Source organism: Balaenoptera borealis (assembly GCF_965194805.1).
Source record: "Balaenoptera borealis genome assembly, chromosome: 8".
Taxonomy (NCBI): Eukaryota; Metazoa; Chordata; class Mammalia; order Artiodactyla; family Balaenopteridae; genus Balaenoptera; species Balaenoptera borealis.
The window spans coordinates 13,979,373-14,005,899 of NC_138865.1; the positions used below are offsets into that span (position 1 = coordinate 13,979,373).

At 37.9% G+C, this 26,527-nt stretch overlaps 1 protein-coding gene and 1 long non-coding RNA gene across 2 annotated transcripts in view; one reads left to right on the forward strand and one right to left on the reverse strand.

Annotated features, from left to right (window-relative positions):
• Positions 1-26,527, forward strand: part of LOC309633708 — a 275,637-nt gene that overhangs the window by 82,052 nt on the left and 167,058 nt on the right. The gene's annotated exons all lie outside the window — the stretch shown is intronic.
• Positions 10,050-26,527, reverse strand: part of ADAM7 (ADAM metallopeptidase domain 7) — a gene marked incomplete at its 5' end in the record, with an annotated part of 43,503 nt that continues 27,025 nt past the window's right edge. Inside the window, 11 exons of the mRNA XM_082403024.1 lie at positions 10,050-10,409; positions 13,920-14,019; positions 14,609-14,714; positions 15,235-15,313; positions 16,448-16,528; positions 20,700-20,886; positions 21,892-21,994; positions 22,382-22,577; positions 23,602-23,691; positions 25,126-25,300; positions 26,152-26,282. Of these exons, the coding sequence (XP_082259150.1) occupies positions 10,278-10,409; positions 13,920-14,019; positions 14,609-14,714; positions 15,235-15,313; positions 16,448-16,528; positions 20,700-20,886; positions 21,892-21,994; positions 22,382-22,577; positions 23,602-23,691; positions 25,126-25,300; positions 26,152-26,282 (1,380 nt within the window). The 3' untranslated portion in view covers positions 10,050-10,277. The remainder of the gene's footprint in view (positions 10,410-13,919; positions 14,020-14,608; positions 14,715-15,234; positions 15,314-16,447; positions 16,529-20,699; positions 20,887-21,891; positions 21,995-22,381; positions 22,578-23,601; positions 23,692-25,125; positions 25,301-26,151; positions 26,283-26,527) is intronic.

Genomic DNA, 26,527 nt, shown 5'->3' on the forward strand with positions numbered 1-26,527 from the left:
GAAGGTTGCCTATCTCTACTTCATTTAGTTGTTTTTCTGGGGTTTTATCTTGTTCCTTCATCTGGTACATAGCCCTCTGCCCTTTCATCTTGTCTATCTTTCTGTGAATGTGGTTTTTGTTCCACAGGCTGCAGGATTATAGTTCTTCTTGCTTTTGCTGTCTGCCCTCTGGTGGATGAGGCTATCTAAGAGGCTTGTGCAAGTTTCCTAACGGGAGGGACTGGTGGTGGGTAGAGCTCAGTAAAACTGTAATCCACTTGTCTGCTGATGGGTGGGGCTGGGTTCCCTCCCTGTTGGTTGTTTGGCCTGAGGTGACCCAACACTGGAGCCTCTGCAGGATCTTTGGTGGGGCTAATGGCAGACTCTGGGAGGGCTCACACCAAGGAGTACTTCCCAGAACTTCTGCTTCCAGTGTCCTTGTCCCCATGGTGAGACACAGCCACCCCCTGCCTCTGCAGGAGACCCTCCAACTCTAGCAGGTAGGTTTAGGTCAGTGTCCTATGGGGTCACTGCTCCTTCCCCTGGACCCGATGCACACACTACTTTGTGTGTGCCCTCCAAGAGTGGAGTCTCTGTTTCCCTCAGTCCTGTCAAAGTCCTGCAATCAAATCCCACTAGCCTTCAAAGTCTAATTCTCTAGGAATTCCTCCTCCAGTTGCTGGACCCCCAGGTTGGGAAGCCTGACGTGGGGCTCAGAACCTTCACTCCAGTGGGTGGACTTCTACAGTATAAGTGTTCTCCAGTTTGTGAGTCACCCACCCTGTGGTTATGGGCTTTGATTTTATTGTGATTGCGCCCCTCCTACTGTCTCATTGTGGCTTCTCCTTTGTCTTTGGATGTGGGGTATCTTTTCTGGTGAGTTCCAGTGTCTTCCTGTCGATGATTGTTCAGCAGTTAGCTGTGATTCCAGTGCTCTCGCAAGAGGAAGTGAGAGCACGTCCTTCTTCTCCGTCATCTTGAACCAATCTCGGAAGATCATTTCTTTTCCTTTCCTCGGCAGCCTAAAGACTGCAGTAGATAATGATATCTTAATCTAAGTCCCTCTTCAGAGAGAGCATCACACACATTTCCGAGATCAAACTAATCTCCAGCTACTTTGCTGGGTGGACCTGAAGAAGCATGTTCCAGAGTCAGGACCTCAGATTTCTCCTTTTTTAAAAAAAATGTCACCTTTCCCGGGTCATCATCATAAACTTTTATATCAAGAGGCTGATCCTGATAAAGTGAGGGAATGGAGAAGTTTAAATATGGGATGAGAATGATTTTTAAATGCTGGAGGATTTGCCTAAAATCATTCATGTTTTTCTATCCAGTGAGTCCTTTTATTGAGTCCTGTTGGAATGACGACAGACATTTGAATATTTTCTTCCCTCTAATCATTACTTCGAAGAACCTGGAGAAGATGTGAAAAATGAAATTGATATCTGTTGCTTTATGGCCAAAACCCAGGCCCACCCACTTCACTTCATCGGGCAACCCCTTTCTAGATCAAAGTCGCGTTCCCCAGGAATAAACTCTTAGGTCATTCACCGGCGACCTGTTATGTTGTTGTCACATTGGTGCCTGACTGTTACCCACTCCAGCCTCAAAACTGGAATGGGTAACAGTTCAGATCATGGTTTTAGTCTGAGGCCCATTTACAGCTGTATGTCTGGGGACCACTTATCGTTAGTTTCCTTGTCTATAAAATAATGGTTGTCACAGAACTTTGCAGTGGACAGCCCAGGAGAAGTGTGTAAAGGTCTAGCAGGTGCCTGGAGTCTGAAAGGGTGCAGTACAGATACCCTCTCTTTCCTTACCTGTGAAAGGTGACCATCTGGGGCATTTTTTTTTTTTATTAAAGCAAGGAAGAAGGCTTCATCAGAGGGTTCTGCCTCTTTATTGATGCCTGCACCCCCCTGGCCCATCAGCTGCTAAGTGTCAATAATTCTGCTGGTTTTCCTTCCCTGAACACAGATGGTGGAGGCAGCATCAGACAGTTTCCCAGGCATGCTAAACTGAACTAAAACATCACCCAGGGAGAGTCCCGTTCTGTTGAGAAAGCATCGTCCGGAACCTGAAGTAGTTGTAAAACACAGAAAAGATTCCAGGATCACAAGCACCCCCTAGGGAGTGGCCAGGAGAACGGTAAAAGGTATTAAAGCCTCAGCTGTATCCCCAAACACAGCTGTCTGTGGACAACAGCTTCTCAACTAGGGTGAATCGGCTAAATCGGGTGGTCACTGCTGCCTGGCTTCCCTTTTCTTTCCTTGCTGTGTTAACCCATGAATCACTGTCCCTGTGGCTGCAAAGGTTGGGAAGTTTGGTGGATGGAAAATGAGAACGGGTGTGAGATATATTAATTTCCTTTCCAGGAGTATGAATTTGGAGGAGGCCTCTGCTTTTTCCCTGTCAGAATTATATTTACAGCAGCAGCGTGGGAGTGATTGAAAGCATACTCTTTGGAGTTAGACTTCCTGGGTTGATGCCCTGACTATGTAATTTAATCAGCCATCTCTCTCTTTCGGTGGATTATTTGACTTTTGACCTTGATTTTCTCAAACTGTAAAATGAGAATAATAATATTAGTTCGCTCAGAACTGTTTTAATTTTAAAATGAAATTATACATATGAAGTGCTTAGAATAATGCTTAACAAATAGCGTGCACTCAGTAAATGCTGTATTTGCTCTCCTTGAAGCAAATTGCTGGTATCCATGGCAAGAACACTGGCTTTTACATTCCGTTATCTAAGATTCTCTAAGACAGCTCTGGCATAATTTCTTCTGAGCTAGCACTCGGGTGACGCTGAAGACATCTTTTTCTATGTCTTTCATTCCTGGAGACCCCTGAGGTTTAAAGTTATATGTATCTTCTTTCCTTAGCAATCAATATCCATTACGTATGGCTCACGGTTACCGCTTTTCCTGGAGAAAGATGTTAATGGATTCTGTCAAGGCCACGAGGCAGCCACTTCCTTACAGAATGGCTTTTGGGTTTCTTAAAAGCCTGACCTTCAGTTAGAAAGTGATCCGGAAGCTTCCAATAAGCTCAGGAGTCTAATCAATATTTCTGTCTTTGGTGATGATCAGTTGTCATCAAGGGTCCACCAAAAAGTCATGGAAGTCACACAGGCTGTGGCTTTTCCTGACATTTTCTATCCATTAGGTGTCCCTGGAAAAGGGGGAGCTCTTCAAGTTTCCACGGCAGAAGTGGCTAATCTGCTGGCCTTCTAAAAAATAAGTATACAGATAATACAAAATTTAAAAACAAAAGCAAAATCTCACAGGAGTCTTCAGGAGACTGGGTTATTTGGGACTATTGACAGGTCAGCTTCAAGAAGACTGGATTGCAGAACTGAAAGTAAATAGTATTTGTCTTTCCAATTTAAAACCTCCAATCATAGCTTTCAGGCTGCCAGCCCAGCTCCCCTTTCATTCGGTGATATGATCCCTATTTTTCTAACTCAACCCACGACCCTGGCAGACAGGAAGTTGTGTCTGGCTAAATTCACAGAGTTACCTCCTTAATAATCAAGAACAAGACTTTAACACATTTCTTAGTAAATTTATTTAAAGTCATGATTTTGACAGCCTGGTGTTGTCTGACAAAGGGATGAAATCGTCCAGCAAGCTGCCCGCTCACAGGAGATGTAGTTTCCTATGTCGCCACCTAGTGACCATTGTAGGAACTTCATTGATGGATTGTCGGGTACAGACAGACCTGCCACATATGTGCACGTTTATAAGGAGGTTATTAGCTTTCTTTAGAATATATTTCCCAGTTTTAGCACATGTGTGTGCTAAAATGTATGGTTTTTTTAAATTCCACAATCTCTTGTCAGTACAGATGCTTTGAGAAAAAGGCAAATTGGGTATATGGAGCTGGTTGGTATTTGAGAATACAGTCATCCCTCTGTAATCATGAGTTCTGCATGCAGGGATTCAACCAACTGAGGATGAAAAAATAGTTTTTAAAAAATTCAGAACGTTCCAAAAAGCAAAACTTGAACATGCCACATCCCGGCCACTATTTACATAGCATTTACATTTTATTTACAACTATTTACAAAGCTACTATTTTCATTGTATTAGGTATTATAAGTAATCTAGAAATGACTTAAAGTATACTGGGAGGATATGCTTAGGTTATATGCAAATACTTTGCCGTTTTATGTTAGCGACTTGAGCTTGGGAGGAGTTTTGTTTGGGGGGTCCTGGAGCCAATCTTCCACAGATACCGAGGCAGGACTGTAATGGATGCTATTGGGAATGCTGGTTTTGTTTTGTTTTCGTTTGTGTCACCATCACTGCATTCCTGGCAGAACTGATGTAAAAATATACTTGAGATTCCTTGGCACTGTAGCATTTAGGCAATATATTATAACAAATACGGATTCTGATTTATTTTTTTGGAGAATTTTTTAAAGTGATTTGTGGGAAGTTAAACTGCAGAATCTGTCCCCCACCTGCCCTCCACCCCCTGAAATGTACAGCCACTAATGTCTCTGCTCAGTTTGACTTCTTTTTATATTTTACTGATTTCTATGGGTTTCCCTGGTTCTGTATCACTCACTGGTCAGAGGTTTGGGCAGTGGTTTTGCTCAAATTCTGGGAGCCAATATACCTTTGGCCCTCTGCCCTTGATCTGTGCCTGGGCTGGGGAGCATAGTCAAAGTTCAGCTGGGTTTCACTCATGCCTTGGATTTTCCTCTGTGGCACTCTCTCAGGTACTCACCCCCCAGGTGGGGGTGGGATGGTGTGGGGGGCTTGTCAAACCTGCCATGCTTCTCTCATGCCCATACCCCCCTCTTCCCATTTCAGGTCGGCCCACTCTCGCCCTCCCTATGACTAAACCTCAGCCTAACTAAGATGCGTCTTTGTCCTATTTGTTTTCTGTCGGCACTTTTGCTCATCAATCGTTTGAGTTCCTGCTCCCCAACCCAAACCAGCCCACTGAATGTCCTTAAAAAATGTAAATACAAAGTTAGATAAAAGGTCTTGGAAGGAGCAGTGCATGTGATGGGCCCTGAAGCCCCAGCTTCATGAGCTTGCCGATAAATCTGCCTCTGTCCAGGGCAGAGGGCACATGACCCAGCTGTAAGCATAGCCCAGCATCCCACGACACAACATCCCAGACCCGTAGCAAGCTCTGTCTAAGTTTAGGCAAGTACTAGCATCAAGAAGGGTTATTTATTCGTGGCAGGGCAGCAAGGCACTCACGGGGCTGAGGTGGGAGGCAGAGGTGCTCGGACAGTAGGTCTAGCAGGTGTGTCCATTCCCACCAGGAGCGGGCCTAGCAGGTACGTCCATTCCCACCAGGAGTAGGTCTAGCAGGTGCGTCCATTCCCACCAGGAGTTCTGTCAGTGCTTGTGGGTTCAAGGGAAAGGATTCAAACCCTGGGAGGTGACAAGAGCTAGAAATATCAAGGCTATGAAATCATAACTGGCTCCATAACCAGGGACAGAACTGGGCCTACAAGGGGTCCACTAGTAGGGGATAGCTGTGAAAATGCTTCCTAATCTGTAGACAATATTGGAAGAAGAAGATCCCTAAGAAATAAAGCAGAGAGAGGCAGCATTTGAAAGGACTGTAGGTAAAGTCTCTAAGGTCCAGGTTGAGTAGTATGGGCAAGCATGATGAATACCACCTGAAATTAAAAAGAGGCTCAATTGTCAGAAGGTCCCTGGGGTTATTTGAAAAATAAGGAAGTAGATTAGAAGACTAGAGTGATTATCTAGGCAGGAAGCAATGAAGCAGGAGAACTTAGGGAATTCCAGACATATTTATAATTGGAGAGAAGAAATTTGAAAAAAAGAAAAATCACTAGAAATTGGTAGTGGAGCCCAAGACAAAGGACATGAGTGGCGTCCTCGGAAAGGACACCATGAGGGGAGTTTTCTGAAAGAGATATGGGAACAATAAAAAAAACCCAGCAAATCAAGAAAATGATTCTTTTAAAGGGGGAATATCACCAAAATGTATATTGTACATCAACACGTATTGTTCAGGCAAATATGGATATGTGGACATCCCTTCATTTTGTCTTTTTTAAAAAAATTGTTTATAGTTGATTTACAGTGTTGTGTTACTTTCAGGTGTACAGCAAAGTGAATCAGTTATACATATACATATATCCACTCTTCTTTAGATTCTTTTCCCATATAGGTCATTACAGAGTATTGAGTAGAGTTCCCTGTGCTATACAATAGGTCCTTATTAGTTATCTATTTTATATATATAGTAGTGTGTATATCTCAATCCCAGTCTCCCAATTTAACCCTCCCCCTGCCCCCGCTTCCCCCCACTTCCCCTCCCAACCATAAGTTTGTTTTCTACATCTGTGACTATTTGTTTTGTAAATGAGTTCATTTGTACCATTTTTTTTTTTTAGATTCCACACATAAGCAATATCATATGATATTTGTCTTGGACATGAGGACTATTGTTTGCTTTAATGAGGCTAGTGTATATGATATGGAATTTCTCTTCTCTCAAAAATTTACATAAAATATTTCAATTAGTATATTTTGCATTAAGCATGCCTTTATCGGTATTGTTTCTTTCTTTTTTTTTTTTTTTTTTACAGATAAAGATTTATTTTAATCAGGTAAGTATTCATTATCTCTTTTAAGTGTCCAACTTATCCTGTGGAGGACACACAGGAGACAGGCACTTTTGTGGAGGCCGGAGCACAGAGGCAAACTCTGTATCTCCTACCAAGACCAGACTCATGTCACTCTGGAAAATGGGACAAATTAAATCTATAACACCTATCAATATATACTGTGAAACCTTATTTCATTACCACAGGCTGGTAAATGCCCTTGGTGCATGAATGCATTGCCCATCCAAGGTGCCAGTTTTGTTTCTTAAAGGAATAGCTTTGATTAGAAAAACAGATGCTTTTTGAAAGCACATTAGGTACAGAGTGCTGAGTCACTGCTGTCCTTTGCTGATTTCACTCACTCTTCCCATCTACCAGTCAGCAGAGCAACAGAAGTTCACCAAGAACCACCAGCTTTCTTCTTTGATTCGCAGCCTTTATTTCATTGAATCAGAAAATTTGCAGTTAGCCCTTGAAAACTTTATTTCAGTAAGTGAAAGAATAATTGCAGATAGCTTTAGCAGTTAACAAAAAAGAAAATAGAGAACACATGAGAACACTTTGAGGAGCCCCCGTATAAGAAGGAGCTGAAATCATTCCCAGGACAATCCCACGCATCACCATCAACTGACGGAAGGGAAGGAAACAGTGCAGAAAATGCACAGGAAGTGCTCAAACCCGTATATTGTAAGGATCTCAAAAGCCCTTCATGGGAATTGTCTTTCTTCTCTGCTGGAGTCAATTTTCTGAAATTTTTGTAATGCTCTGACTTTTCTGTCAAGTTCTTAAGGAATTCTAAAAAATAAGGAATTTTGAATTAACTTCTAGGCATTTAGAATTACCAGGAGCATTTCATGTCCTCTTTGGCTGCCACCACAAGTTTAAGAAGGATTTTTGTAGTTAAAGTGACTATTCTTTTCCCTCTTTCACTGTTAGGACTGAGTGGGACAACTGTCTACCTTTTAATTAACTAGTGGAATCTGATGTTTCCTGCACCGATTTCCTTGGCATCTCTGCAGGAGAGAAGTTTATTTAAACCATAATTAATGGTAATTATGTCAGGTTCAAATTAAGATAAGTACTTTTATGTTCCCAAAGAAATAACCTGTTATAAGAGATGTTTTACTTCTTAGACTCAGCATTGTAATTTACTATCCTCTAAGTTTTGACTCTTTTTTTTTTTAAGTAATTAGATTAATATTTTGTAAGAAAATACTAGAGCAAGAAGACTATTTTTGTATTAAACTAAGGAGCGTTTGAAAAATGGTAGATTTTTTTGGTAGCATATGTCTATGCCATTCTACAGGTAAATATTACAGAAGATGTTGTTTCTCTTCACCGTATTCTGTCTGGATAAAAAACATTTGAAAAACTACCAGAAATATGTGTAGCAAACATCTAGGGAAGGTTAAGAAGATCTCGCATCCAGAATCCTCAGCCTAGCCTTGCACAGCCATTCTGGATATCCAATTTCAAGCTCTAAATAAAAAGAGATGGTTAAAAGTAAATTGTTTTCTGCAAAATCTATAAGCATGTTATATTTCATTTATAGCTACTAATTACAGTAACCTTTCTGGATTCTGTTGTACTTCATTTATTCACATTTTCCCAGATTGCCTTAGCCATGGCTAATTAAATAGTTATTATAAAATCGACAAGCCTATCACAAAAGAAAGAAAATCATTTTATTTTTCAATACAAGAAGCCAATTTGCTTGCACTAAGGAGCATGTCTTTCTACTCCCCAGTATGAGACAGGTTCATCCTTGAGGAGTGGAAGGGCCATTAGAAAAGTCTTTCCTTCTCCATCCCAACAGGGAAAGTGTATTGGGCAGTATTTCTAGTAAGAATGCTTTCTGGGGGAAAGCTTCACATTAACCCAGTACATTGTAGGGACTCAGCAAAAGTCACTGAACGGATGAATGAAGGAATGAAAACAAAAACTCTGAAATGTAGTCTCCCTTTGGCAAAAATCACAATTTTTTGATAACTTTTCTGACATTAGACATAATAATTCAAAAGTGAAATCATCCCTCGGGCATAGTCAGTTATTGATTTGTAAGTGAAAACTTTGGCAAAGTAATCATGAAAAAAACTGTTCCATTAGAAAGGATATCTTTTATATGATTACCAGTACTGTTGTTTCCTTTAAAATACCTCATGAGAACCCATGGGTATGTATACTCTAGCCAAGAAAAGTTTGAGAAAGAAATTTTGTTTTGTTGTTATTTCCAAAGTGTATTCAGACTCTGACACCGTTGAATTCTAGCTTGCTCCTTGAGTCAGGTTGAAAACTCTTGGACTAAAACATGCACTGCGGAATTATCAGAAATTTAAGCATATCAGGGGAAACAATTTCAACCCTCCTAATCTTTTGATAAGAACAGAGGATCTCTCCAATCAATGAGTAGACAAAGAACACAAAAGGAGGCTAGCATTTGAAAAATTTAAAAAGGAGGGAACCGTCTGTCACTGGAACCTACCACTTTGGCACTTGGATTGGGATCTGCGATTCCTCTTGGCTCTTTATTTGCAGGTTTCTATAATAAACACATTTTGTTGTGTCAGGAACCAAACCAGATTTCACACACAGGCACACATACACATGAGCACATATACACACAGACCACCTCTTTTTGAGCCATGAAAAATCTAAGGCTGTAAATCGCTAGGGAATGGAGGAGATGGGGCTGGGGTGAGGCAATGATAGTTCAGGATAAGTGAAGTTTTATCAGAAACCATGTTTCCTTGTTATCCTGGTTGTAACTCTCTCCAACAATATATTTGGTAAGAAGATTGCCGAACATTTTTCAAGTACTAGAGCTTTCATTCAAAAAAAAATCTCAGTTGAAATCCCAGTAAAACCAATTTATCAAAAGGGGCTGCGCTGGTGGAGCAGGGCGTGGGGAGGTAAGCTCATTCCGTGCCGCCCTGACTATGCCGCACGTTCGGAGACCCTTTTGTGTGACAGGCAGATCCTGTGGAGCCACAGACTGAACACTACCTTAATCACATCCTTCTAGCCATTAAACAATGCGTAATGAGAACTGCTGAGTTTACAAAGATGTAGTTGAGAATCTCGGTGATTTCGGCACCCAGTTCTGAATAAGAAGTGTTCTGTGTGACCTTGAGGATACAGGTGTAGATAAAGATTCCAGTGGCTCAGGTGCTCTTAGAAACCTGGTAATATCTCTTTTTTGGCTCCGTGTCTCTGGTGCATGTGTGGGCTGATTTAGCTAGTTTATTTCTTTCTCATCAATATTTATTCAGGGAAGACATCTCCTCAGTTAGTGGAAAGCCCGCTGCTGATCAAGGCCTCTCTGGAAGCTGTCATTGGGTTTGACCCCTGAGAACCAGGGCTGGGACCAGGGCGAAGTGAGCAAGGCATTTGTCCCAGGGGCAACATTTAAGGGGTACAAACAAACTCTGTGATCACAATAAATAATACGTTAATGTGTTGTTTAAAAAAAAAGTCAGAACTAATTCCCAAGAATTCATGATGAGCATGGTCAGTATTTTAAATAATGACGGTATCTGACTGTGTACTTACAAGGGTCACTGTGCTCTTTATCACCCTAATCCCAGCCCTGCTGAGAAGTAGGAAGTCCCTGTTTCTGCCTCAAGTCAGAGAGCCATGTTATATTGTTGGAAAATTTCAAGGAACCAATGAGTGGTTAAGTGGCACCAAGATTATCAATGAAAAGGACACAGACTAGCACAACCAACAGAAAAGAGCCAGGGGACCGACCATACCAGCGTGATGCAGTGCGGGCTCGAGCAACTGGCTGGAAGTCTCTCCAAGGACTCTGCCGTTCTTGGCTGATGAAGAGAGATACTCTTAACCTGCAGTTAGGGCTCAAACAAGTAGGACTATTTTCCAAGCCTACAAAATACATTTGCTAGTCGTCTCTTAGAATACAGTCCTAGTAAATGTACAAATATTGAAACACACACAGACAATGTTCTTGCCTAGGTTGTTCTCTTGTGATGGATGCGTCTAACAACTTATCTGTAAATCAAGCATACATGTAAGAGTGGGAGTTTCTTTACATGTTATGATATGAGTAGTTCAAGGTCAGTCTATTAACTTCCAAATCTTAGAGTCTCTAATGGTCTGCATGCCTGAAATTCCACAACCAGGCACAACATCCCTTTGGACCTTGGAGGTCTTTGAGGATTTCCAGAACTTACTATTGTAATGCAGATGTGCCTGGCCGAAGTTACCCCTTTTTTTCCTTAACATCTTTATTGGAGTATAATTGCTTTACAATGGTGTGTTAGTTTCTGCTTTATAACAAAGTGAATCAGTTATACACATACATATGTTCCCATATCTCTTCCCTCTTGCGTCTCCCTCCCTGCCACCCTCCCTATCCCACCCCTCTAGGTGGACACAAAGCACCGAGCTGATCTCCCTGTGCTATGCAGCTGCTTCCCACTAGCTATCTATTTTACATTTGGTAGTGTATATATGTCCATGCCACTCTCTCACTTTGTCCCAGCTTCCCCTTCCCCCTCCCCATATCCTCAAGTCCATTCTCTAGTAGGTCTGTGTCTTTATTCGCATCTTACCCCTAGGTTCTTCATGACCTTTTTTTTTTTCTTAGATTCCATATATATGTGTTACCCTTTTTGAAGTGCTTTCTTTTAACCCCCAGTGGACATTAATACAACCAGGCAGCATGGTTCAGTGGAAACAGGACCTAGGAGAGGCACTGGGTACCAGACAGAAAAGCTAACCAAATATCATTAATGTAACTGGGAAAGGACACCAAACACAGATCTTTTCCAAACCACAATTTTGCTGAGAACTGGCCTTTGATGGGTAACTAATGTATCAAACAGGAGTCAGATAAATCATTATTATTCATATAATTTTATGACAAATAATACAAAAAACCTAAACAAGAGATTCAGGGACCCAAACTGTCCTATACAATCTACATTTATAATATATTATGCTATATGGTTAATTAAATTCATTCATATATTTAACAAATATTTATTAAGCTCTTCTTCTAAGTTCGCACATTTAACTAAAAATCCAAAAAGCCCTTAAGGATTTTGTATTCAATACAAATATGCCCCAGGCTCTATTTGAACCTCTGGTGACTATCTATCATTGATCATATGCTCAGGCTAACTTCACCTGAATCCTTTCTCTGGGAGTGCAACTGTTCTGCACATTAATTTAAAGAAAATGTAATTAGGAAAGTCACTGAGACAGTGCATGAGGCATAGTAGATATTTAACACATATTAAGTGCTAAATATATACCAAACACGGTGCTAAGTGCATTTACATTCAGTTTCTTATTTAAACCTGATATTAGCATCCTGTGTTTTCATATCAGAAAATCTCAGTGTAAGCTTAAAAAATTATTACACAATATTTTCCTGTCATTTGTGTGGACAATGAAGACTTGTTTATTTGGGTCACCACTGGCATAATAAAATGTATGAATGGATAAAAATGATAAACCATCATATTTCCAGAGAAAGGGTAACTATACAGACATAAGTAAGAGAAGTTCAGTAAAAGCCTTTCTACTATAATGTCATATATGTGTTCCTGGGGGTAGGGTGGGAGCTTGTTCTGTAATATCGTACAGTAAAAAGCACAGGGCTTATGGGACATGGAGAGTTGGGGCAAAGCATTCAGAATCTCTGGAGCCGTGGAGCAAGATTACCACTAACCAAAAAAAAAAAAAAAAATCCTAATTTAAAAATACTAACACCATTATATTCTCATTGGCATTTGCATCTAACAATGATCAGTTCATACTTCCTTCAAGACTTAGGTCCTAGTGGGCAGTTTCATCGGTATAATCTTATTGCAAATTCTTTCTTCACTGGTTAATTGTTTTAAAAGGAATGCTTTTGTAGCTTCCTAACCAGCACTCACATTTTTTTTTTTCCCCCACTGTGTCAAATGCACTGGAAATCATAGCTGTTGTTAAAGGTGCTGAACAAGCCACTGCTTGCAGGGACTTTTATAGGATTGTCAGCTTTTTTATTAGGTTTTCATATATTGCTATGGGTGTTATTTTAATAAACTTTTCTTTTAATGTAAAAGATACACACAGAAATGTACAAACAGAAAGTATGAGGTGGGTGAATTTTTAAAAATGAGCACCTATGGTTAACCGAACCCCACCCAGATCAAAACATAAAACTTTACCGTTCCCTCTGAAAATCTTCCCTGTGGTATGACTACCCTGACTTCTAATACCATAGAGTAGTTTTGTCAGTTTGAATTTATATAAGTTGAATCAAACAGTTTGCTTTTGGGTTTGGTGTGTTTTCTAAGAGTATGTGATAGTAAGATATCACATACAATAGTATGTTGTAAATGTCAGTAGTTTGTTCATTTTTCCTTCTCTGTAGTGTTATTGGACATTCGTATTATTTTCACTTTTTGCAAATAATGCTGTTGGAACATTATTGTTGATGTTTTCCGACATACACATGTACACATTTCTGTTTGGTGTGTTCATAATGACAGGAATTGCTGGATTACAGGGAATGTGTATGATCAGGTTTAGGGTATAGTATGAATTTTACCTATTGGTTGTACTATTTAAAGTTTCATTAGCTTTTATGAAAGTTTTTACTCTCTATATCCCCACTAATAATTGGCATTGTTGCCCTTATTCATTTTTAGTCATTTCTTGGGAAAATACAATAGAGATAAAAAACACACACAAAACAGATTCATGGCTTAATGAACCATTTAAGGTAAATATCCTTGCAATCACTGCACTGATTAAGGAATAAAACTTTGCCATTTCAAGTTTCCTATCATTACTGTCACCCACTTCCTCCCTCCAAATTAGCCACTTTCCCAACTTAAAAATAATGACCTCCTCCTTGCATGTGATTATACTTTTACCCCCGAATATTTATCTCTTAACACTATCATTTAGTCTTGTACATTTTAAATTTTTTACGAGAAAAAGATTTTTCCCAGTATTTTTCTGATACTGATTTCTAATAGAATTTTATTTTGAGAACATATTTTGTATGACCCCAATTCTTCTAAATTTATTAAGACTTGTTTTATATCCCAGAATATGGTTTATGCTTGTACATTTTTCCAGTCATGCACACATTAGTATTTTATTTAACCAATATATTCTGCTCTGAAATAGTGTCTTGGTGTGTTTGTGTCCTGCCATCCTCTCCTTCCCCACCTGTCAACTGAAGGTTATTGGTGTGGAATCATGTTAGACTATTCTGCATTTCCCACCTCACTTAGCTTAGGGATAGTTCCACTTCAAACATACATACAACTACTTTTTAAATTGATTAACTAGTGCAAATGGTATTTTCTTACATGTAGGGGGTGAATATCAGGTAAAATGGGCTCAGTCCTTGTCTGCTGCTCATCACCGAAGTATCCTTTATTCTCCACTCCTAGGGTTTCTCTCGGTGGGCTGCCAAGAAGGGAATTGAATGTTGATACCAGCTAAAGTATGAGGTAAGCCTGTGGTTAATATTAAATCATCTAGGAGATTTTTTAAAGACTGATACTCATGTTACACTCTATAACAATTAAATCTGATGGAGGAATCAAATTTAGTATTTTTTTAAAATCCCTTTTTTAAAAAAAATTGGAGTATAGTTGCTTCACAATGTTGTGTTAGTTTCTGCTGTATAGCAAGGTGAATCAGCCACGCGTATACAAATATCCCCTCTTCCTTGGATTTCCTTCCCATTTGGGTCACCACAGAGCATTGAGTAGAGTTCCCTGTGCTATACAGTCTGTTCTCATTAGTTATCTGTTTTATACATAGTAGTATATGTCTGTCAATCCTAAATCCCTTTTGATTCCAGTGTGCAGCAAAGTTTGGGAGTCACTGGGATAAACATTTCAATGAGAGCAAAGTGTGTAAAAGCTTGACTTATTACTACTCTTACCTGGTCTTCAGTAAGAGGCTTATACTTTTCTCCCATCTCTATGGCCATAAAGCTTACATAATCTCAGTCATGGGCCACTTCAACACACAGAGAATACAGACATACCTTTGAACTTGCTTCAACTTAATACATTTTTTGTAACGAATTAATACTATGACAACCACGACACCAATAATAACCAGGATGAGAACAACCACCAGGATGGAGATATACATTAAAACACATGAACTTCAGCCAGGACATCAACTTTAGGACAATGGAATATTAACATTTAACTGAGCTGTTACCATTCTGCTTCTTCCTTCTTTAAAGGGCTTTAATTCTCCCTCCTCTGGTTATTTTTTTAAATAAAGTAAAAGGCCAAAACATTGCACAAATTATTATCTGTATTAACAATTAGCACTCCACCCAAGATTCCATTGTGTTTAAGGGAATCACAGTCAGCAGGAAAAGTTGGATTGTCAGTTATTGACTATAGAAAAGGCCTTACTGTGTTATGGGTTCTTAGAAGAACTCATCCAAATTTAACTAGAAGGAGATACGTTCATTCTAAAAAGAAATTTTAGTAAATTCAAACTTGGGTATTTAAATATCCAAAGTACCAAGAAGACCATACAAATCCATACAGAAATACAACATATGTGTAGTAGACTTAGCATATAAGCAAAAAGCATTCTCACCGGTGAGGCTTTTGATATATGCAAGATATTATATTAATCTAGGATGCTCACTGGTAACATTTAAGGTTTCCTCCCATTCCGCAGATGCCTGTACTGCCTCGCACTGGCACTCAAGTTCACCGTCATCCACCTGGAAGAGCCATAAATCATAATTCATCAAATGACTGACGTAAGTTGTGTTTTGCAGCTCATTTAGCTTAGTGCCAGCTCTACATCAAACACACACACAAAAATACACACACCCACACACTCATGAACTTTTTATTGATTAATTAACTAAACTGCATACCAAAATCAACGTTGGGAAAAATAAGCAAACAAAATACAAGGAGCAGCTATCTTTGAAGATGGCCTTGGAACAAGAGAATGATCCTGACAAATTCAAAACCAGGTGAGCCAGATAGTTTGACTTATTTTTCCAGAAGCCATAAATCTTATTAAATGAACAGCCCCGGCTAGAGCTGGACATGTCATAGCCAAAGAGGAGACTCTAACTAGGCTTAGTAACAGTGAGATAATATTAACGTGGGAAAAAAGTGATGGCATAATGTTTAGTTCATCAAAGAGCATTGTGTAATGGTTAAGAACACACACTCTTTCTGTATCGAATTCTCACCTTTTCCTTGCACATACCATCAGTGTGACTGGTTTGCCATCTCTAAAAGTGGGCATAGGAATAGTACTTATATTTTAATGTTGTTATGAAGCCTTTAAAATTTAATATATATGTAAAATAATTGAAAGAGTACAACTCTATATATGTGTTACTGATTAATTTGGCTTAGGAAAGATGTTACCCACACATGCAAACTGCTAGGTACTGCTAGTATTGAACAGTGTTAAATGAGTGAAAAAAATTGCTTTTATTGTTTTTCTCAAAAGCTTTAGGCAAATGTTGATATTGGTGTAATTTAACTGTAAGTGAAATTATGATAGATCCAATGTTAAACTTCAGGTTTAAACTTCATTCATACGTAAGCTCCTGGGTTTCTGGATTACCAGTCCAATGATAAGACATATACTTGCAACACTGGCGTTATCTATGTATAATACTTGGTTTGGCTTTTGGATCAATATTATTGATGATACACAAAAGAAATGGATCCCAAATGCATATTTGATTTAAAAATCACTATGCATACATATATACATACATACATACATGTGTATGTGCACACCTGCACTTATACATAGGCTCAGGAATGAAGTCTTGTGTAAATAAATGACTGGTAAGACACTAATTTTAAAAGAAGTCAAACCTTACAGAATTTTCATTGCACTGAGAGGAGCAATCGGTTGAATTGTAGGCCTTTGCAGTAGTCACACATTCACCATTGCTGCACACCTAGAAATGAAGTCACCAAGATGAATTAGAATTACTTGCTCTTAGAATTTGCATCATTTGTTCTATTGTGAAAAACCATATGTAGAATCTTCTGTGGAAGAAGAAATCCTCTATAAATATTCGATGGTTATTTGAAATGTGTACTGCACATTCAAATACTGTTGTATACAAACATTAATTATTATAATGTCTATGTCCTTATTAATTCTTCAAATGTTAATCTATCAAAGATTCCACCATTGTAATTGCAGCAATTTCTTCTATTACTTCTATCAACTTTTCTTCTGATTTGATAAGGATCCATGATTGTTTATTTCACAGTTGCTGGTTGGGCATTTTGTCAAAATCAATTAATCTTCTTATTTATACTTATTACTTTTGTTTTAAATTATGCTCGTTTTTGGGGGTAAGTTTTATGACCAAATTACTGTTGTTTTGTTGCTTGTGGTTATTGCCTGGCTTATCTTAGCTCATTTATTTGTCGACTGTTATTTTTATTTTTACCTGTTTCTTTAGAAAAAAAGCAGACATCTAGAAATGTTTTTCCAACTCTATTGAGGTATAATTAACAATTAATAATTGTATATATTTAAAGTGTATATCGTGATGACTTTAGGTACTCTTATACATTGTGAGATGACCACAAACAACCTAATTAACACATCTGTCACCTCACATAGTTACTTTTTTTGTGATAACACCTAAGATCTACTTCTCAGAAAATTTCAAGTACACATTATGGTATTATTAACTATAGTCACCATGCTTTACATTAGATCTCCAGAATTTACTCATTTTATAACAGAGAGTTTGTACCCTTTAACCAATGTCTCTCTGTTTTCCCTACCCCTCATCCTCAGCAACCATCATTCTGCTTCCTGCTTCTGTGACTTTAATTTTTTTAGATTCCACATATAAGTGAGATCATACAGTATTTGTCTTTCTGTGTCTGGCTTATTTTGCTTAGCATAAGTGAAATCTCCAAGTTCATCCATGTTGTTAAAAATGATTTCTATTTTTTAAGGCTAAAAATATTCATATATATATATATATATATATATATATACACACACATATATAAAGTCACATATATGTGTATATATATATTTACATATATAATCACATTTTCATTATCCATTCACCTGTCCAAGGACATTTAAATTGTTTCCATTGGCTATTGTGAATAATGTTGCAGTGTGAATACGAAAGTGCAGATATCACTTCAATTTAAATCCATTTTCCAGTTGGCTGGAGTACTTGACTATTTTTCTTTTCAGAAAATAAATGCTGTCTAATTTTAACTGTATATTGTCTTAATCATAAGGTTGTGAGGGTGTTGTTCTATTACTTTACACTCTGAATAATAGCTTGGTTATATATATGGTTTTAGGGTCACCATATTTCTGTTTCCCAAAACTCTGTGGATTTTGCTGCATTATCTTCCGGCATTTTTTGTTGGAGATAAATATGATGGTAATGTGATAATTTTTCCTATTGAAACAATACTTGCCTTCTTTTGTGCTCATAGAACATTTTCTTTATTGTTGACTTCATGGTATGAAGGTAAGTCTAAATGCTCATTTATTTTTATGATTTTTTCCTGGTACTGAGTTTTTACTTTATGCATTCCTAAGCTCAGGGACATTTTTGAGTATTATTTCCTTAATTACATTTTTTTTTACCTCTATTCTGTTTCCTTTATCTAGAATTCCTATTAACACTGTATCAGGTTTCTTAGCACTGTTTCTCTTGCTTTTATTCATTTTCTTTTATTTTTAAAAATTTCCTTATCTTATTTTTCTGTGTTAAGAAGTTTAGCTTCCAATTTCCTTTTTTTTTTTTCATGGAGTTTCTATTCCATGGCTTACTGCATAAATTGCATATAAACAGGCAATCATGATTCATTTTGCAATTTGAAGGCAGTGCTTCTTGATTTCAAATTATATCATTTTTATAGATTTAATATCCTTCTAAATAGTATAAAATATAAATTTAACTTATTTCTAAAGGATTTTCCTCTTTTAAAAATGTTTCTGTGTCATAGGAGACTATCATCTTTGATATCTCACACTGGTCTCCTTTGTTCACCATACTGAATTCTCTTATGTCTGTTGTTTATCTTCTTTCCTTATGCTTATAGAATGGGTTTTCTATATACATGATTAAACACTGAGAAACATTGTTTTAAAACCCATGTAGACCTTACTTCAAGTATTTCAGGCTCAACTAAAGGAAAACACTGAGACGTATTTTATTTTGATTTTGCTGTTCTGTATGTTTAATAAAGAGATAACTACAGAGACAGTTTTTGAGCAATTCTTCTGTGGTAGAGAATGAAAGAATTAACTAATTTCCTCTCTTTCTTCTCTTCTCTCCTCTACTCTCATTCTCTCTGCAGTCTACTATCTTTCTCTCTTACCGTCTCTCGTCTTTTATTTTTCATCTTTTTTTCTTATCTGTGTTGTAAGTTCTATAGTATAACTAAGGAAAAGGGCACCCAGGGGTAATGGGATATGTTTGTCCTCTTTTCCCATGCCAAATTAAAATTTACCCAGAAAGAATAACTACTAAGAGAAACTAGAGTGTTTTTAGGCATTTAAAGTTCCTCAAGTCTAAAAAATAGTATCTCAGAATAAATATGAAAATGACAAATTCTGTCAGTAGTGTCTTTGTGATACCCCTACAGACTAGCGTTTGCTATGCATAGATTCCCTCAATAGGAATTGGTTCAAGAATTGGTACCATTGTGAGTGGTGCACTTCTGTACTAAGATTTCTCTAGAGGGAATTAGGCACTCTATGTGGTGGCACATGGTCGTGATGTGTTTGCACAATCGCAAAGTGTTCCTTAACAACTGCTCCCTTATCAATTTCTTGGCTGAATCCCTGCCATTCTATGAAAGGGATGTCATATGTTTGCTTTGTACCTCTGGCTGATTTTCCTTACCTGAAGTGAGTAGAAAATTATTCGGTATTTTCTTCAAACCAATGCCGCGTATACTCTATCTTACTGAACGTCCTTGAACTTTCTAGTTTGGGTAGGTACACATACCCAAATTTTCACGGCTATTAACTCTTCGCCATTTTTATGTTTATTTAGTCCTTTTAATGGGAAACTGTATAATTAAATCTATGGACTTGAAATAGAGGTCTCTATGAAATTATTAAATTCTGGTTCTGCTTTTACATGCTGAATTTTTACTTTCCAATTCATTTATCTATCTAATTATATGAATGATACTGTAATGCTTGTGGATGGCAGTGTCGGGGGGTGGTGCATATCACAGAAACTGCTCAACTTCAAAATTGCTGATTTTCTCTACAGCGTTATATTTTTTCAAATATTCTTGTGTTTATAAACCTTGATGAGATGGCTGCTTTTTTTAGTTTACATTCTCAGGTTTTCATCTTGGAGTGATAAAGCCTTTCCAGTCAGGCTTCACTCTACCTGTTCAATTTAGTTTTTTGCCATTTCACTCGGAGCGCCAGTCACTCTGAAATTGTCAGCTACCTGTCTGTGCCATACACTTGTACCTTTTCGTATTATGTAGGTATATTTCTTTTTAAAAAGTCTTTTCTCATCTTCTGTGTGTTGAAAAATGTTGTTCATAAAGTCAAAGCTGAAATGTCACTCATTTAATGGCATCAGAAGATGCCACTCTGCGTTCTACAAGTAAGGTCAGTCACTTCCTTTGGACTCGTGCACATTGATCACATCACCGTGAAAACAGTTGAGTTGGATTGTGGTGATACACTTGATTTAATCTACGAAATTCTCAAGTACACTCATCTTTACATCAAGTGTGTCCTGCACAGACACTGGCACCATAGTATGTGCCCAGTAAATATGTTTGAATGAATAAAATAAATGAAGATTCTATGGCTACTTCATAGTCAAATAAATTTTAAAAATTCAGTCTATAATTTTATTGAGCATCTACTGTAAGACACTAATTAAGCACATTTATAATATTTTCATAATTTGTATAACAAATATTAAGCAAAATGAATATTTACTATAGTGTTATTGCTACTCTGCTCAATTAAAAAAATACTGCAGAGTTTTTTTCTGTGTTCCCGTATATAAGCCCTCTGGAACCGTTTATAGGATCCAATGAAGTTTTAAGTGACTGGACAAGCAGTTTTAATAAAACAAAGGGCGTTCATTTTACCAGTCCATCTCCACATTTTTTTCCAGGAGCAACCAGGCCAAAATCCTTAGAATCGTGGTATAAAAAAAAAGTTTTGCATTCAGTGGCATTCTGCTTCAGAGGCTTCTTAAGGTGATAGATCTTTTCTTCTCCAAGGACAGAAGAATGCTGCCCACCTGTGCAGAATATCTTTCCACATTTGATATCTCTGAAGGAAAGGAAGAGTGTTCTCACACTTGGGACCAGAAATACAATAGAACTTTAGAGACTAGGTTGGAAGTGAAGTGACCCGGTCACTTTTTTCTAAACCAGGCTTGTCAGAGCCCAGGAGAGGCTGGGTAAACTGTTGGACCCTGTTTCCTGACCCTGGAAACTGAGATGAGTAGACAAAGATGTAAAATGATTGTATTTCTTTATGATATCTATGTAATTCTCATAAAGCAATATTAGCTCAAGTTTACAGGAGAATATTTCTTATTAGTAATTTGAATTAGCATAACTTTAATCAGGATATTAAGATTTCCTTCTTACTCTTTCTTGCCTGGAGCACATCAGTTGATTCTCACGACAAATCTATGAAGTTGCTGTTATTATAACTCCCTCTTTACAGATTAGGCAGCAATTGGAAGTGAGAGAAGTTAAGCTACTGCCCATTTTTAGGATTATATTTAGAAGCAAAGTTGAACTTGATTCTAGGTTTTTATTATTGTTGTTTTCAGTCCAAATCCTGTTTGGGGGCACACAGAAGGCCTTGCCAAATGTCAGAAACAAACCCAGAAGTGGGGGTCAACACATGCTTTTTAAAAATCAGATCTAACATCCAATTCTCCCATTCTGTCTTCAACTTCAGCGTCTACCTTTCTTTCTTCTGATGGCTTTCCTTCTTTTTTCCTCTTCTCCCCTTTTCTACTTATTTTCCCCCTCCTTCTGTTTGCTTCTTTCTCCCTTTTTTTGTACCTTCTTTTCCTCCCTTTCTTCCTAAGAATCTTAAATCTTTCCCATCTTTCCTCCTTGTATTCCATGACTTTCAGTTACAAAATACAGAACATAAATGCCAGTTAATTCCATCAGGGATGTATGCTCTCTCCCTTCTTGCTTCCCTTTCTTCCTAATCTCCTCAGTAAAAACAGGCTGGCAGCTGTCAGAACAAGAGCGGCTCTGATTTTGCAAAACACTCTGAGAGGGAACGTACTTTTCTTTACAAGGCACTTACTTTTCTTCACAAGGAATTAATACGTGTTTCTTGTTTTTGCAGTATCCAAATTTATTTCCAATTTTATTCATCTTGTAGCAGATATCAGAACTGTCTTTTGCCTCTGGGATGCAAAAAATGGTATGATAAAAGTAAAAGAATGAAAGCATGAATATGACAAATCATAAAATGCCTTACTTTTCTAATATAATTGAAATTTCAGTGTCATGTAGCAGTGAAGCAGAATGGAACAAATAAATTACTTAAAAACTATCCTATTGCCTCAGGAGGATATTTTAGGAAGGACTATGGATATAAAAAAGAAATACTGAGCTAGTCAATTAATATTAGAGGTAAAGTCAATGAATATGAAAGGTATTATTCAGAAAGGTGCCAGGTAATATCTGCCACAAATGGCATTATCTCCAATCTTGTCCCCAGATTCCTAAAGGACAATAACAGAAATAACGGCTATTATCTTTATCAATCATTCACTGTAATTGTCTCTCACCTTTATCAAACAGTTCAGAGCACTGGTCATCCCGGGTGGGACGATTCCCCATGAAGCAGTAGCCTTTTGCATTCTTGCAAGGAAATCCATTTATTTGGAATTGGTCCTTAGGACACCCGGAAGAGTGGCCAGTACACATCTCAGGAAAATCACACTCATCTTTTGCTGGTCTGCATATAGATGCTGCTTTTTTCAACTGTTGAAGAAAAACGAATAGATTGACTCTTGGACACCCATAGGTTAGGAAAGGTTCAGTAAGTAGGAGGAAGTAAGGAGGTTGACCCATTTAATTTATCTAAAAATGTTTTAAGGATGGATCATGACTTCCCTCTCCATTCCACTGAGAATTATTAGCATTCTTGGTTTTTATGTAATTTTAGGAACGACAGGTTGGTGTTTTTGAAATTTGGTATTAGAGCAGCACTGGGAAGAGTTGGAATGGACATAAAATGGGGACATGAAGCATATGTTTTGTTCATCTTTCCTTCTTCATCCCTTTAGTACACCCCTTTCTCACACCCCACCCCACTGTACACGCACAACTGGGAACGCCTGACTCTAATGAGGAATCACCACTCCCAATAAATCAGATCTTTTCAGATGAACTAAAAAAGTACCCAGGCTCTCACTGCTGGAGGGCACGACATGGAAATATTCTCTTTCATTCAGCCATTCAATATGCATTTAATTTGTGCTGGGTTTTGGAAAGATTTGAAGATGAATAAAACACACTTCCTTTCCTTTGTCAGTTCACAATCCAGTGGCGTGAAAGAAGTGTCAGTAAACCCTTGGACAGAGGCATTTGGACTTTTGGTCATCTTTCCTAGGAATACATCTCCAGCTGCTGGTCACTATCACTTTCCAACTCCAGGATAACCCTTTTCCCTTTCAGTTCACTGTCGTTGGGATGCCATTTTCCCCCTCAGCTGAGGTGAAATAGGTTGGTAATGATCGACAAAAAAAGCAAGAATAATGTTAGTCGTATAACTCCACTCCTAAAAGTCCAAGCACTGCTTACCTGCTTCTCCACTCCCCAGACCATAACACTGCTTAGTATTTAGAAGTCTGAGTATCTCAGAAGAGGCTGTATTGGGTACGAGCAATCTTAGCTCCTATCTGGGATTAGTGGTGGAAGGTCATTCAGTGGCCAGATGACTCTGGTTCTATGTATACTTAATAAACTGAAAACAGAGAAACCCAGTCCTAGCAAAGGATCTTACCTGACAAGATTCACAGCATTCTCCTTCTGCACAACTAAATCCTGGCTTCAACATACATTTGTGTGCATCACAGCAAGGATTAGTGCACTCCTGGCAATAATCAAAAATGAAAAAATTAGAAGCGGTTTGTAGTTTGCCTCCTGTTTGAAGAGTTAATTTGTGGTGCTTCTATGCAATTTAGCCATAATTGTTTTTCAGAGTTAAATCCAAATGCATGGTCCTTGTCTATGATATGTATACAAAGACTACTGCTTGCAACTGGTGTTTGGGACTTTTACTTTGTTTCCTTCCCTTGTGCTGTTCAGTACTCCACAGCTAATGATTCTCACTGGTAGCATACAAAGCCCAAAGTTTGTGACCTTCCATTCTCCTGATGACTTCTGTTCTCTGGAAGAGTCCTGCTGCTTCTCATGCTAAATGTTGGGTGTGAGATAATACAACTTCTGATTTTATTTTTTCTCAAGATGCTAAATATTTCAGGCTGAACTTTTAACAAAATGCATCATTAGATAATAACAGGATAGACACTTAGACCCTATCTGCTGAAACAAAGTTAAAACTGCAAAATATTGTCTGCATCTTGTCATGTAAGGTACTTCAAGTGTTGGAATGAAACTGTAAAACCATTCCAAAAAATGCACATAGGCAAAAGCATCACTTTCCAAAGTTAGGATTCTCTTTCCATTTAATCTGAGACATTTGAAAAATAGAAGCTGTAACCTCTGGACATTCGCTGCCTCCGCTCTGATCTTGGAGTCTCTTCATGGCCAGAATGAATTTTGAATTGTGCAGTGTCTAGAGCATAGCTACTTAAAATGTGCTCCTTGGACCAGCAGCCTTAGACAGCTTTGCAGGTTGGTAGGAATAGGATCTCAGTTCCACTCCAGACCTACTGAATCAGAATCCACATTTTAACAACATGCCCAGGTGATTTATGAGCACTTGATTATGTGAGAAGTCATTATCTAGGACACATACCTATATGATGAGCTCTTGAAAGAAAAAGCTCCTATGTTAGAGAAAAGCAGAATAAGAATTAATTTAAAATATGCCTCTAAGGCTTATTCTAAACATATCAGAGACTGCAATAAATATGTGTAAGTTTAGAAGGTTTCTGCTCAATTAAGTTTTCTAATAATGTGAACTGGTCAACAGGGATATAGACTAGCCTCATAAGACCCTGAGTAAAACTCAATTGACTGACTGTGAGGAATTTTGTAGAACAGATTCCTACTGTTCATGAGAGATCAGACTTAACGACACCTATGAGCCCTTCTCACAAGAAGAGCCAATTAATGTATAAACCAGGCTAACGTGATGCTTTGAATCTCCAGCAAGATCATTACATGACTTGGTAAGAAACCTTGCATTGAGGCTGCACCAGCAATTTGTTTCTGTTTTTTTTAAAGCACAGTTTTTAAAGCTTTACAAGAATTACCATGGTTGATTAGTGGCTACATCCCTGTCTAGGTTCTAGCTGAGGTTACACTTTGTAAATGTAAAGGTAATATCATTTGCAAATACCTGAACAGGGCCACAATCACACTCTTCTCCATCATCCAGCCTCTTGTTTCCACAATATGGATAATCACTTAACTTATCAGAAAATGGAATATTGAACATGCACGTTGGCTTGTAATCCTTGAGATATTGCTGGTACTGGGTTTTGCTGCATTTACTGAATTTTAGTGCAGGAGTGCTAGAAATAGGATGAGTTAAAAATAAAGATCAATCATATCAATGCATAGTGGTAGAACAGCTATGAAAGTTCTATGAAGAATTTAGAACAAAAAAAATATGTAAATGATGGACTCAAGGTCCATTTACCTTTTTTACTCTTGTCTTACTGTTACAACAGAGTAGTAGCTGGGCTCTTTATTATAGGAAATGTCTTATTGAAACACAGCCAACACATACTACTTTAGTGAAAATTCTCAGACTATACATCCGCCAGAATATCCTTCCTGAAGCCCACGGTTTAGACCAATTGTGCCTGCTGCTCCCATATCACTTTTTATTTGTCCCACTTGAAATAATCTATATATTTGCCTACCATCCATGCAAGAATACAAGCTTCTCAATACAGGGCCTGACTTGTGTTCAAAGTTTTTAAAAATAAGCACTAGTTAACACAGTGCCTGGCACAAAGTAGTTCTCTGTAAACATTTTCTGAAACAAACTATTAATATTTAGTACGCTCTTACACATCTTAGGAATGTGACATATTTCTTTTTAAGCTGAAACTTGCCTCCCTTCCATCTTCCTTTTGTTTTGACTCCCTTGTCATTATTATTGATACAATGATTGGATACAGATGGACTTTTAAAGTCTTGGAGACGTTTCAGTGGGATGTTGTGGTCCCCCCAAAATTATGGTCCCCCTACTAATTATGTAGATAATGATGTAAAATTAGATATCAGTTACTGAGTTCTTACCCAGGAGATATTAGGAAAATTCCAGATAATAACAATATGTCCCTACAATATTGAGTTTTACTCAAAGCCACTCCCCCAATATTGAAATATATTCTCTATGTTGTTTAAGCCTCACCTTCCATCACTATCCATCACGCATTTTCCCAAAGTACAGGTACATGGGTAATCATCATGCCACATCCCAAGGTTATGCCCCAACTGATGTGCCATTCTGCTTGCAATTGCATTTAGGTCAGGTAAAAGATCCTGATGCCAAAAAAGATGTGCATTAGAAATTTCTATAAGATAGTACACTACAGTACATAAAGCTTTGAACTAGTGGTTGAGAGCTGGTTTCTAGATTCTGGTTAACTAGTATTTTATCTAAGAGGTCGTGGACTTAGTTATCTTCTGTTCTTGCACCTTAAGTTTCTTCAGTTATATAATGAGGTTGGACAAGTAACCTTTTGGATGTCTCTAACACTAACACTTTGAAATTTTTTTTTTTTTTT